This window comes from Nipponia nippon, unplaced genomic scaffold, assembly GCF_047370975.1.
Source record: "Nipponia nippon isolate SJK-2023a ecotype South Korea unplaced genomic scaffold, ASM4737097v1 scaffold_5, whole genome shotgun sequence".
Classification (NCBI taxonomy): Eukaryota; Metazoa; Chordata; class Aves; order Pelecaniformes; family Threskiornithidae; genus Nipponia; species Nipponia nippon.
In genome coordinates this window covers 10,744,378-10,757,573 of record NW_028262369.1, presented here as the reverse complement: position 1 = coordinate 10,757,573, position 13,196 = coordinate 10,744,378, and the positions used below count along the sequence as shown (strand labels likewise).

At 44.2% G+C, this 13,196-nt stretch overlaps 2 protein-coding genes across 3 annotated transcripts in view; both read right to left on the bottom strand.

Moving 5' to 3' along the window:
• Positions 1-2,265: 2,265 nt before the first annotated feature.
• BHLHA15 (basic helix-loop-helix family member a15) lies at positions 2,266-6,110 on the bottom strand. 2 transcript variants are annotated; one of them, XM_087732999.1, is made up of 2 exons: positions 5,807-6,110; positions 2,266-3,851 (listed from the first exon to the last, which is right to left on the bottom strand). In XM_087732999.1, the coding sequence occupies exon 2, from the start codon at positions 3,635-3,637 to the stop codon at positions 3,140-3,142; it is 498 nt and encodes a 165-aa protein (XP_087589125.1). In that variant the 5' UTR covers positions 3,638-3,851; positions 5,807-6,110; the 3' UTR covers positions 2,266-3,139. The 2 variants fall into 2 exon arrangements, with proteins under 2 accessions (XP_087589125.1, XP_087589124.1); XM_087732998.1 differs by having other exon boundaries at positions 2,266-3,673.
• Positions 6,111-8,037: 1,927 nt separating this feature from the next.
• The window catches only part of LMTK2 (lemur tail kinase 2), a 44,548-nt gene continuing 39,389 nt past the window's right edge, over positions 8,038-13,196 (bottom strand). The window contains exon 14 of the mRNA XM_087730856.1: positions 8,038-12,065. Within this exon, the coding sequence (XP_087586982.1) occupies positions 12,037-12,065 (29 nt within the window). The 3' untranslated portion in view covers positions 8,038-12,036. The remainder of the gene's footprint in view (positions 12,066-13,196) is intronic.

The following is a 13,196-nucleotide window of genomic DNA, read 5'->3' as shown; positions in this document are numbered from 1 at the left end:
TTTCCAACTCAAAGGTTTCCTTCCTCTGCCAAAGTAACCAAATAGCAATTCAAACACAGCTATCCCACAAAAACATTTCAGGGATGACATTCAGTATCTGGAAACTGTAAGTTTCTCCCTTATAATGCAGTGGTCTAGTGGACTAATGATTTTTAAAGAATCCCACAAAAAAATGACATAATCTACAAGTGCTTACGTGATGAACCACATAACGCTGAGCCACAGAATGCAGGCTGGAAGGGACGGCAGGCAGCCATCTAGTGCAGCCCCCGGGAGGGCTAACGCCAGCAGGTTGCTCCAAGCCACGTCCAGTCAATCCCGCAACGCCTCCAAGGACGGAGGCTCGACAACACCCGAGGCCACCACTGCTGCAGCGCGGGGCAGAGGCCCTAAGCCCTCGCTGCGGCCCACACCTGGGCAGCAGCGTCCTTCCCCCGGGGCAGAGGCCCCTGCTGCGGCACGGTGCCAGGTACCCCGCCCTGCAGCGCCTTCGTCCTCCGCAGAGGACGGTCCTGCCGCCGTGTCCCGGCCCGAGCGCCCCGCGGGTCTGTCCCTCCCCCCTCAGACGCCGGCCTCTCCCAGCAGCAGGCGCAGCCGAAGGCGGCAGAAGCGGCCCCCGGAGCCGCCGTGGGAGGCGCGGCCCCGCCCGCGGCCCCGCCGGCCAGCGCCGCCTCCCCGCGCTGCCTCAGGAGCGGCGCCGGGCCCCGGCTCCTCTCGCGAGAGGACGAGCCCGCCAAAACGCCTGACGGCCGCGGGCCCGCAGCGCCGCCGCCCGCCCCCCGCTCCCTCGCAGCGAAGCGACGCCGCACCAAAGCCCGCACCGCTCCGGGCGACGCCTCCCCCCCGCCGCGCCCCTCCCCGCCTACCCCCGCGCCACCGCGGCTCGCTCACTCCGCTGGCGACCGCCGTCGCCGCAGCCGCCGCCGCCGCCGCCGCCCTCACAGGCAGGGAGAGCCCCGCGGCTCCGGGGCCGGGCCTCTCGCCACGCCCCTTCTGGCGGGGCGCTGGCGGCGCCCGCTGCCCGGAGCCGCTCGCCCGAGGCTCCGAGCGCCCCCCGGTCCCGCACCGGGGCCCGGACCATCTCGCCAGCCTCCGGGGCTTCCCAGCAGGGCAAGGACGCTGCGCACATGCTGCCCTAACCGGGACCCCCGGAGCAGGGGCGCGGTGTAAAGTTGCGTTTTGATACCCAAATCCATTTAGTCCAGGCACAGTCGGACCAGCCTGTCGCGCCCCAGTACACCTCTCCCATGTACAGGTGCGTCTGTTGTCACCAATAGCCCATCAGATCCTGTTTGCGGTGACCTACATGGTGAGAAATGACCAAGTAACATCCAACGTGCTCTTGTACCTGAAGAGATGCTAGGTAGAACAACCGAAAGAAAATGCCTTGGTGTTACTGGTTTCTCCCGTTATAATCAGATTAAGGGCTTTACACCAATAAGGAGCAGCTGTTGAATGAAGTAAGACACAACACTGTTACGGCAAGTCAAATCTATAAGAGATGAGGTTAATACTTTCATTAACACCTGAGTACTAGGGGGGGCTAATCAGAACTATTTTAGTGTGAATAAAATAGTTCATTGGAAACTAAGAAAAGCCGAAGTCAAGGCAGGATCCAAATAGTTTCTCTCTCCAGTAAGGCAACCACGCATACAGAACATCGTGCTGTCCTACATCATACCTGGAGATCGCTATCGTGGAGAAAAATTCACATCCCTTGCCAGCCTGTCTGGGAAACCTTACCTTTTAGTCCAAATGAAACGGTCGCACTACCAGCTCTGCTGGAGCAAAATAAATAGCATGTTAGAAACTACACAGTGCGGTATAACCCATCTGTGATGGATCCGATAAATCCTTCCTCAGCCACCGTTCCTCCTTGGATAGCCCTACTTGGCAGGGAGAAGGACCACGCCACATGCTGTTACCAATCCTACTGGCGCATGAGATGCCAGATTCCGCCTTTGCTATCCACACAGCAGCAACAGCCCTCCTGCCAGCAAGGACTTCGGGGGGGCGGGTAGAAGAGCTGTAACACAGGGGCTCCGTAGGCAACACGGTTCCAGCTGAGGGCACCCCAGCTTCTTCTTCAGGTATGAGAATACGAGAGGAAATGAGAGTTCCTCGGCGACATAAAACTTTTTACAATAAGATGGGGGAAGGAAAAAAAAAAAAAAGCTTATTTTCCTTTTTTGAAGAGCTCCTGCTTCATTTATTATGTTTTATAATACCAGAATCTAGCAGTAACCCAGAAAGAATCCTGATCACATTACAGGCTTCATTAGCAAACAATTTGTAATTGCATAGATCAGTGTCTAAATTATGACTATACTAAAACATTTTTATCGTAGTTCCGGCAAAAATAAGTCATTTGTCCCTTATTTAATATTTGTATTACAATGGCACCCAGAGACCCACTAAAGAAAAACTCCATGAGGCTGGATGCTCTGGAAACATAGACCAGAAAACGTCCTTACTCCAGAGAGCTTACAATCTAAGAAAGCTTTGTAGATGTTTACATTAACAAATACTTTAGAAGTTTTTATGCTTTGCAAGGTTCAAAATTATCAGAGCAGATCCAAAACACTCAAGATTAATATTCAGATTAGGTGGCCAATTTCCCATATGTGCCACTTCGCTCATCAAGTTAGTCACACATTGTCATCAATTTTAATTTCCTCCATAGCAGGCTAGATAAGAACAGAGTCACTGAAAGGTCGATAAACAGCGCTACAGCCAAGACTCTCAACAAGCTGTAGTGAACTCAGGTGATGCGGGCCTTAAATGCTCAACTCACAACCATTCCAGGGAGGGCAATTTTCAGAAGTTACTAAATCTTTACTTTCAGGTCAACTACAGTGTTACAGGATAGGTTTCCAGACCCTGATGCACCACACAAATGTATCTATTAAGCTCTGAAAAATTCTTGTAATTGAAGGTAATTTTTTAATGTGCTGTATAAGCTATAGCCATGAGTGGTACCTGTTTGTTTTTTGTTTGTTTTTTTTTAAGGAAAAATAGGGATAGCTGGAGGCAAAAATAATCTCTTAAAAGCTCTATGTACTGACATGTATTATCATGCAAGAAGGAAAAAGAATTACAGGAGTAGCTAACTGTAGGTGTTTTGGTTGAAGCTGTGAATCTATGTGGAATATTTTTGTAGATGTTCCTCATGATCATCATCCCCATGTTGTTGCTGATAATGCTGGTACAATTTGGACACCCAGGCTCCCGCCGTCCCTTCTGCTGCTGGAAAGTGTCCGTTGGACATATTGAGTATAATGGAGGTCAAGGATTTAATGTAATTTTTGGCCAGTGTGAGGGTCTCTATTTTGGAAAGTTTATTCTCAGCTCTCACATGAGGGATCACCTCCCGCAAAGCCTGGAACGCATTGTTGAGCTTGTGCATTCTCTGCCTCTCCCGCTCGTTGCTTTCCAGTCTCCTTAAATGCCTGTCCTTATTGCTCCAAGGATGCTTGGCTCTGGATGTAGTGATCTTGCTGCTCTCCTTGTTTCCCCCATTCCTCCTTTCTTTGTGTCGCAAACATTTCACCAGTTCTTTTTTTCTCATTGCTGACTCCTCAGAAAATGCTTCGTCAACAGTATGGCTTCGCTTCTTTCCTTTGGTTTTAGTCTTCATGTTTTGGTAGATGTACTGGTATTAAGCATCAACGTGCTGTAAAAACATGACACCAGTATCTTTAACTGTTGCACAGTCCCGTGCTGAACAAATGATCTGATGCAGGTTTGTTTGATATGTTTGTTTACTTGTTCACTACTGGAAAACCATCATTGGCTCTCTTAATTTAGTGATGTTTGTTTTAGAAGTCGTGAATGTTATTAGTCAAGATGACCTGTGCAGATGAACAGAGGAGAAAATCCTTTTTTAGAGAACAACAGATCCTCCTTCAGCTGGAAGGAAGAGGTTACAGAGGGAGCAGAGGCCAAGTGAATGGAACCATTGAAACAAAGAGGCAGTGAATCACCTACTGGTGTCCTCACGTATGGGTAGCCAAGTGAAAAACAGACACCGCTCTACTTTCTTAAAGGTAGGCCTCGAACTGGAGAGGTTTCTCCTCTCTCACTGCACATAAGAAAATGGTCTCCAAGCTGATCCAGTCTTCCCATGGGAAGAGTGAACCACAACTCAAAAAATATCAGGAGTACAACGGTCAATTAGGTTTGATAACACCTTGCCTCTGCTTTTTGATCTCACATGCTTCTGTTTTCTCCCAGCTCTAGTTACTACAAGTTATAATAAAACCATACACTGCCTCATTGTACGTATGGTTACGTGTGGGGTATTAGACAGAACCCTTGGGCTCTTACTCAGAAAGTAATTTCTCCTTGAACTCCTGGTAATTGCTTTTTGTAGGAATAGGTTTCCACTGTATTTCTGAGCAGTCCACTAGAGGGAAACATGACACACTAATTCATATAGGGGCTCAGAAACTCCAACAACAATCAAATAATGGTGGGGCTTAACTGCAGTTTCTGCCCCAGTTCAACAGCAGCCGAGCAGTATTTATTCCCCAGGTTATCCAAAACAACACAGCCATGTTCCTTCCTCACATGTTAGCAAGGGAGCTGACAGCATTGAAATTTTACCCTCCCTCAGCCCAGATTCTGTGCCAACACTACAACTGAAGGCAGCAGCCTCACAGCAACCCTGCCTCTAACACCAACGATCAATGTTACTGAGACAATTTCCAAAACGCTTCCTTCCAGTTCATGTAGTCATAGAAAGGTTCGGTCTTAAAAAAGTATATTTTTATGCTGATGCTATTATGTAGGAGCAGTTAGAGAGCTGGTGAGCCAATTAAAAAAAAAAAAAAAAAAACAAACCAAACCGCTACCCACAGGTGCTTGACTGTCCCAGTACAGGACATCAACCTTCACCGGAGCAGGTGGCGAGCAGTTCCCGGGTGTGCTGCAGTAAGTATCACTTCCTCCCTCATTTCTTTAGAGACATCTTCAGCTGCTCGGCATTCCCAGTGACTCAGTTGTCTGCCTGCAAGGGCATCCTGGCCATCCCCAGGCTCCTTCCTACCAGGGAGGCAACTTTGCCAGAAAGGACAGGAACTCACAAAGCAGTTTGCTTAGGGTAGCACCCCGGCGATGAATGCAGAGAGAAAGACAGCACCAAACAGCTTGTGTTGTGGGAGCCTAGAAGAAATGCTAGAGACACACGGGTATCTTAAGCAAAAAAAAATAGGACTAAAGCCAAGCACTGCGTTTGTTCTGGACTCTTAGTCTAACTCACTTGGCAGAAAATGCCTAACTGCAGGACAGAAAAGTAAAGGCGGGCGCAAAGCAGACCAGTCAACTTCCCCCCTCCAGCGCAAAAAGCGCTGTTGGGGAGAGCAGAGAAACGAGCAGCTGCTGTCTGAAAGGAAAAAGGCCCGCAGGACTTGGTGAAGAGGAGGTTCGTGGCGGCAGCCAGCAGAGAAAGCTAGAAGAAAATCCAAGAGAAAGGAAGCTTCAGCAAACTGTGGGATCCAAGTAGTCTTTAAAACTGCAGGCTGAGGGAAAGCAAATGGGATGACGTGGGATAAGAGGGCGGCTTAGCTGGCCAAGGTTTGCTTTCAGACTGCTGCACATTGCTGTAACCCTGCGAAACTACCTCACGGAGCCACAGCCAGGCCGCCGGGACCCCTGGAGGACAGCATGAGTACGCGAGGAGGAAACGGAGATGGAGCAACAGACGAGGGTGGTCAAGAGAAACCAAAGAGAGGGCATCCAAATACCAACGGATTCCCCACCCTCTGCACCCATCCATCAGGGCTGGCGTCCCTCCTCTGTGACTTACCGCCGCCACCAGCTGTGGAGAGGGTGCCTAGGGCCGGAGAGGTGACATAGTGGAGACCCGCGGGAAGCCAGAGGCAGCAGGAGGGCCTGTGGGGGCAGCAGGGGCGCTGCCGGTCCCCTGGGCTGGCCAGGGTCTGTCAGGAGGAGCCGCTGAGGGAACCGGCACCCGCCTCACGCTGAGGGGACCAGGCGGGGAAGCACGGACAGGAGGCCCCCAGGCAGGCGCTGCTGCCGCGCCCGCGGCCCGGAGCTCTGCCCGGAGCGGCGGCCGAGCCCCGCTGCCCGCCGCCACGGCAGGTGGCTGCGCTGCCGCCCTCCCGCCCGCCCGCCGCGACACGTCGCTTTAGCGGCGGGGGCGGGCCCGGCCCGGCGCAGGCGGGCGTTCCACGCCTCGGCTGCCGGCCTGCAGAGTAACGGTCCTCACGGGGAGGGGGCCCCGGTAACGCCAAGCACCAGCTCCAGGCAAAGGAGTCATAGAATCATAGAATCGTCAAGGTTGGAAAAGACCCTTAAGACCATCGAGTCCAACTGTTAACCCAGCACTGCCAAGTCCATCTATACCATGTCTTCGAGCACCACATCTATCCGTTCTTTAAATACCTCCAGGGATGGAGACTCAACCACTTCCCTGGGCAGCCTGTTCCAATGCTTGACCACCCTTTCGGTGAAGAAGTTTTTCCTAATATCCAACTTAAACTTCCCCTGGTGCAGCTTGAGGACGTTTCCTCTCGTCCTATCACTCATTACTAGGGAGAAGAGACCGACCCCCACCTCACTACAGCCTCCTTTGAGGTAGTCGTAGAGAGTGATAAGGTCTCCCCTCAGCCTCCTCTTCTCCAGACTAAACAACCCCAGTTTCCTCAGCTGCTTCTCGTAAGACTTGTGCTCTAGACCCTTCACCAACTTCGTTGCCCTTCTCTGGACACGCTCCAGCACCTCGATGTCCTTCTTGGAGTGAGGGGCCCAAAACTGAACACAGTACTCGAGGTGCGGCCTCACCAGTGCCGAGTACAGGGGCACTATCACCTCCCTAATCATGCAGGGCCGCTGCCATTACCCTTTCCACCCCCACGGAGGGGGACGGTGGCTGCAGCCAGCGCCAGGCTCCTGGGTTTTGGATGGCTCTAAGTGGCAACAAGATGGCGGGGGGAGGTGGCACCCTCAGCCAGCCCCGCAGCAGCGTGTGTATGGAGGCGCTGCCACCAGACTGAGGGATGCCAAGCCAGGCAGGCCGATGTCACTACGGGAGAGGTCAGTCTGGTGCTTACTTCAGCAGGTGGAGTGTCCTCGGTGGAGGAGGAAAAAGTCTGTCCCAACTCTGTTCTGCCAAGGGCTGTGCAAGTTATCATACTGCCTGCGGGAAGAGGCCCACACAGAGCACTTCCATCCCCCTTCCGAGAAGCCTGATGATGATAAAGATTGCAAGTGCTCAAATTCTTTGAAAATAGGTTTATGTAAGATGACCAATTTAGTGCCATGGGATCTTTTGCATCTGTTCTCAGTAATGACCACTGTCTTGATCAAATTTCAGCCCAGTAGTTACATTTTACCTAATGAAGTTAAGTCATCTTGATATCAGTTTCTCATTCCCAGGTCTCAACAGCTGCCAGGACTCAGAACAGCTGCGATGCGATGTTCACAGCAGCTTCCATTAACTACCAACACAGCTGTGATGTGTCCACACAACCTCAGTGGTTAACAGGTTAAGAGGGAAAAAACAGCACTCTCCTCCTGCCGCAGGGAGTGCCCAGGCCAAAACAGTCTCAATCTCACATGAAAGAAGCTACCAATACACACAAGTGCTACATTTACCTGGCGATCTTAGGTCCATTTGGCACATGCACTTAGATTAAAAAAAAAAAAACCAACCACAATAAAACCATCTTCTATAAATAAATTCAATAAACACCAAGAAAACATATCATCATTAACTTGTTTTCTAAAGGATACTTAAAAAGTACGCTTAAGTACTGCTTCTCTGCTGACTGAAGTTCACACAAGGGTGATATTAGAAGAAATTAAACGCGACTACACTATTTAGTGTAGACTCATCTGCTGGGACTGTAGCTTTGAGCTTTTGGTACTTTCTCAACCTCTGGACACTAACAAATATATCTTACAGTAGAACTATACTGTGGACCTGATCCATTGCTGGCATCTGTTTAAGAATGAACAAACATAGACAAAGAGATTATAAATATATAACTGTATTTTATTTTTAATATTAAATATTTTTTAAATTACAAGCAGTTTCTTGAATCACACTATGCATGATAATCAATATACAGTAGAAATTACAATTTAAAAATGTACACAATTTAAAGACATTGTGACCTGAAATTTCATTAACTATGATATATTGCCATAAACCTCATACCTGTATTAAATTACAATAGGAAAACCTCATACCTATGATTTTGTTACATAGTTTCTCATTTACAAATAGAATTAAACGTTATATATACACACACATCAGTACCACTTATCATTTAAGTTACACCTACATCTGTGCAAGTTCAAACAGTTTCATAAACAAAACTAACTGTAAGTCATATTCAAGTTTCTGAAAAACAGGCTGCTGGTATTACAAATACTTATTTTCAATAAGTTTATATGATGTTTGACTCTCCTCTAGATTTTTTCCAGTCTTATACCAAAACCAGTAACATACAAGGATATTTCTGTATGACTTAAAGCTGAAGTAATTTTGTACACTCCATTCTTATTTAAGGCTATTTCTTATAAGGCTAATATACTTGGATTCCACCTTTCACCAACTCCAACAAAAATAGCCATGTCACTAACACCTGACAATGCTGACATTTTAGCATAGTGCTTAATCAAAAAAAAGAAGTCTTTCTACTGACCAGCCTCCTCATGAAAAAGATTAAGTACTACATAAAAATCTGCTAAAAATACTGATAAAAAGAATGAGGCTTAAATGGCTTTCATTAGTGCATCAACCAGGATATGAAAAAATGTTTAATCTGCGCATTTCCATGAAAATGGCAGTTTCCATAAATGCAGTGATACACGCAACATATCTGCAGCTTGGGGATTTGGGAGAGTACAGGTGCTTCCATTAAAACTGGACACTCTTCTCGCTCTGTTGGCTTCTCACTACAGATCCTCATTTTTAAACAAACTTCCTTAGGTGGGAAAAATCAGATCTTTTAAATAACTTTGGTAGCCAAATTGAGACAACGCCTTCCGTATTCAAATAATCAAGGTATTCTACTAGAGAAGGAATTAAAGTGTAACCAGTCCTCATAATAAACCATTGAAAATAGATACATGTACTTCTAAAATGGAAACCATGCTTCAGTAGCTAGTGCAAGAAATTACATATAGTTTAATGAATGATTTGTAACAAATCCCCTTATTATTATAATTTAACATGTTGTAATTACTGATTTATCTTCATTGTGCCACTGACTGCTAGGCAGATACTTAAATATTGCTAGTAGTTGATCAGATTTTTAACTATAAATTTTTCCAGAAAAGACCTTTTATATTATTGCAATCCAGCCTACTGGATTACTGAAATTAAAACTCATCGTTCAAGTGAGGTGAGACAACTTTAAATATTTCTTTCTCTTCATTGTACAGCTAAAAAGGACATTACCTTGCTTAATATCATACACATCCCAGCTCGTTTTGGGAAAAAATGCTCCTTTGGCAATTCATTAGCAATGAGTCCATTTGGACAAAGGAGTAAACTTTCACTTCCTATGTAAGATTTTCTTTAAAACTGGGTAAAGAATAAAAATCCTAGATTTCCATCAAGCAAAGGAAATTCCCAATGTGCAAGATAAACATCTGATTTTCCAGAATTATAAAAAACAAAATGCACAACCAAATTGTACCATTCTGGAGTACAAGCTTTTATTTTACCTTGGACTATAATTTTGAATCATTTGATTCAAAATTAAGGCTGAACTCCAGGTCTGATACAGTAGATACTCACCACGCAAGGCAGATAAGCCCACACGTTCATTGCAGACCATTATGGAGTTTCATTCCTAGTTTTCATTTTCCATACTTAAAGTATGGTGAGAATTATAGAAGACAGATGAGATACCTTAATCTAGCTGTATCAGGGAGTTTAATGTTAGAATTATGGAATTTCTAAGCAATTATTTGTGCACAAAGTCTATTACCTATATTTTCAAATATTGAGAGTAGCGCACAGCTTCCTTAAACCCTCTACAGTATATACTGTAAGCCTGTATTAAGAACTCCTTGGCTTTGCCTCTTAAATCATGTTTTGGGAAAAGTCCATGAAAAATTCAGTTCCTTACTTCATACTGAAGAACGGTTCTGACTAACTCTGAACCCGAGTGCCTCATCAGAAAAAGTTCTCTCAGCAATACATTGGCAACTTTAAATAACATTATAATTACATCATTCCCTTTTGATCGGTATGGAAACCATTCTGGTTAAGGGCTAAATAATGCTGGAAAAAAAGCAATTTACATATTCCTGTCGTTTTAAAACATACTTAAAAAATCAAAATGCATATAGAGGTATACAAAAACTTTACACATCTGAAAATATCTAGTCCTCCCATACTTCACGTGATGAAAATTCTCTGGTGACTGGACCTGAACACAGAGCACTCGGACCACCATTATACTGAAGCCCTGCCAAAACAGCCACTAAAATACCAAGTACTTCATATTTTAGTACATTTGTATTTTAGTGCACTGAAATACAAAATACAAAGCCAGGTAAACTGTTCCTATCAGTATTTCCTACAGATCCACAGCTGCATAAGGCATTCCAAGAGGTCAGGGATTTGCTTCTCAACTGAACTCACTTTGGAGTAGTAATTAAGGATTTTTTTTTCTTCAAGCAGTTTAAAGGATTAAACTAGCTAAATGCATGGTAGAGTGTGAAGGTTAAAAAAAACCAAAACAACAAAACACATTGTATTCCCTTCCCTACAGACAGCTTCAGAGCAAACTTTACTATACTGCATCTTTGGGTCAGCATGCATTTCAAGATGTACCATGGCGCCTTGCAGACATCTTAAAATAGGTCTGGCCTTATAAAGGGTGCAAAATTGGGCATTAACCATTAATCTAATTCTTAACTGTCACAACATCACTGAGAGGTAGATTTACCACAGGCCTCTGAATGGCAGCCCCGATCTGCAGTCAGCAGAAGTGTGAGCTTCAAAATTCACAGAATGTACAACTGAAGGGCCAAGCGTGCCCAAATCCAGTCTGCTGAAATTAGTCTTTTTGTAAGGTTCATAAATGCCACGGTTTTGTACAGCCAATTTTTCCTCTTCTCTCTCCAAGGCAGAAATTGTAGTAAAAACTGGAAGGCCCTTAATTATGATATAGTCAGATGCTATTACAGTTTAAGCAGTCAGTAAGATCATATTCAGGAATTAAGAGACATTCTCTCTTTCATCTAAAAATTCCAGAGTATATCATATATTCTTTTCCAGTTTCCTATAAAACATGAACACTAACAATCAATCTATAGTCATTATCATTTAGAAATGGTACTGAATATAAGATTTCAGCAAGTCTAACATAACACTCAGAAGTTATGTATGTTTTACAAGTACCGTGCATAGCAAAGGCTACAAAAAGGACAAATTAAACTGGGTAACTGGGCCAATTCAACTTGTCTTATTTTCCTTGAAAGATTTAAGATTTTGATTCTGTACATCATCAGGAAATAAAGGAAGAATAATCCATAGTGCAATTGTAATAAGCAAAAGTAAGATGTAGTGATATCTTTTTGAATAAATATGGCTCACTACTGATCAACTATCATTCATACAGTTTCAGCAACACAGCTACCTGTTGCACGGGACAGTTATACACAATTCTACAACAGGTGTATGTTCAAATAGATAACGAACTACATGGAAAAATATAAAAAGAATATTATACAATCTCATACATAAACCAGACTGTAGTGTAATTGCTTTACTTGTTTCTTAAGTTATCTGAAAAATACTTCAAGTACTTGAAAACAGCGGCAGAATCATCTTTCAATGAAAAGCAAAATTGCACTGATTTAAAAATACATTACAAAGTTAAATACACATTCAAATTAATGTCCTGATTTAACATTGCTTTCAGTGTTTACTTTCATTTCTTAGTTCTTCTTGATTACCTGTGTTACTCCAGGAGGATCCAGAGTTTAGACAAAAGTTTCAGACAAAGTCTGTGTGTTTTATATATGCAGTCCAAGGAAGTTTTAATTAATTTAATCTTTTTCTCCATCTTCACTGCTCCCTGTTAGTAGAGGAAAGGTCATAAGGTACAGTGAGATTCTTCTGCACAACCCTCACTTCTTTGTAAGACTCTTCCTAGACCTGGGCATTCAGCTGTTTTGCACTTCCACGTTTGGGTTAATCTTTCCCTAGAGCTTTCAACTACTGTAAACGTTTGGTACATTTACACAGACATCTGCTTAAATCACACAGTTCAATGTCACTTCTTAGGACACACAAGGCAATGCAGGATCTCCAAAATAATCTCTCTTATCTGTAAGTTACTATGCAAACATTACCTAATCAATAAGCACAATACAAGAACAATACGACTCTCTATATAAACACTGATTACATTTTTATAGACATTGACCATTAGCAAGGCTCAGCGATCAGTAACATTTATTTTTAATAATGCAACATTTTATCAAGATTAATAACATGCTGAACTGATTCAAGTCCGCTTATTTTTGCTTCTCTTAACCCTCAAAAATGTATCAAAGCTTAAAAAAAGCTTTTTGTCACAGACAAGAAAGCTTTTGAGGACATGGTTTAGTGGTGGACTTGGCAGTGTTAGGTTAACGGTTGGACTCGATCTTAAGGGTCTTTTCCAGCCTTAATGATTCTATGATTCTGTTAATAAATACTGCTAGCACTCAATATTGCTATGACCAGATTGTTTGGCTCTCCTAACAGAAACTATCCTACTCACAGCTCTAGAAAACATGCTGCAATTCTTGAGAAAATGTCAAGAATGCACTTCCTAAAAAGCAATATGAAAAGAAACTGAGCCGTAAAATAAGGTTAGACAACAACGGCAGAAACATTATGTTCCTAGCATCCTCACCTTGTGCAATGCAAATGAAATTGTGACTTATGACAGCGCAATAAGGAAAATTATTCAACTGCCATAGTGTGGCAGCTATACAGAAGTGCTTAAGGACTGCATAGATTTCATTTATATAAATATAGCACTAGTTTTTTTGAACAGAAAAATTGTGAGTTTGTCCTGTAAATGTTCTGCAGAATATCCAGCCGGAAGTTTGAAGCAACTCAGATGCAAATAATCTCAATCTAAACGGAAAGCTATGTCTTAACTGAAACACAAGACCAGACATAACTTTTGTAGTGTTAAAAATGCATTTCTACATTA

Coding starts and splice junctions, on each gene's coding strand:
- BHLHA15 (XM_087732999.1), bottom strand. CDS start 3,637: ATGAAGACTAAAACCAAAGGAAAGAAGCGAAGCCATACTGTTGACGAA.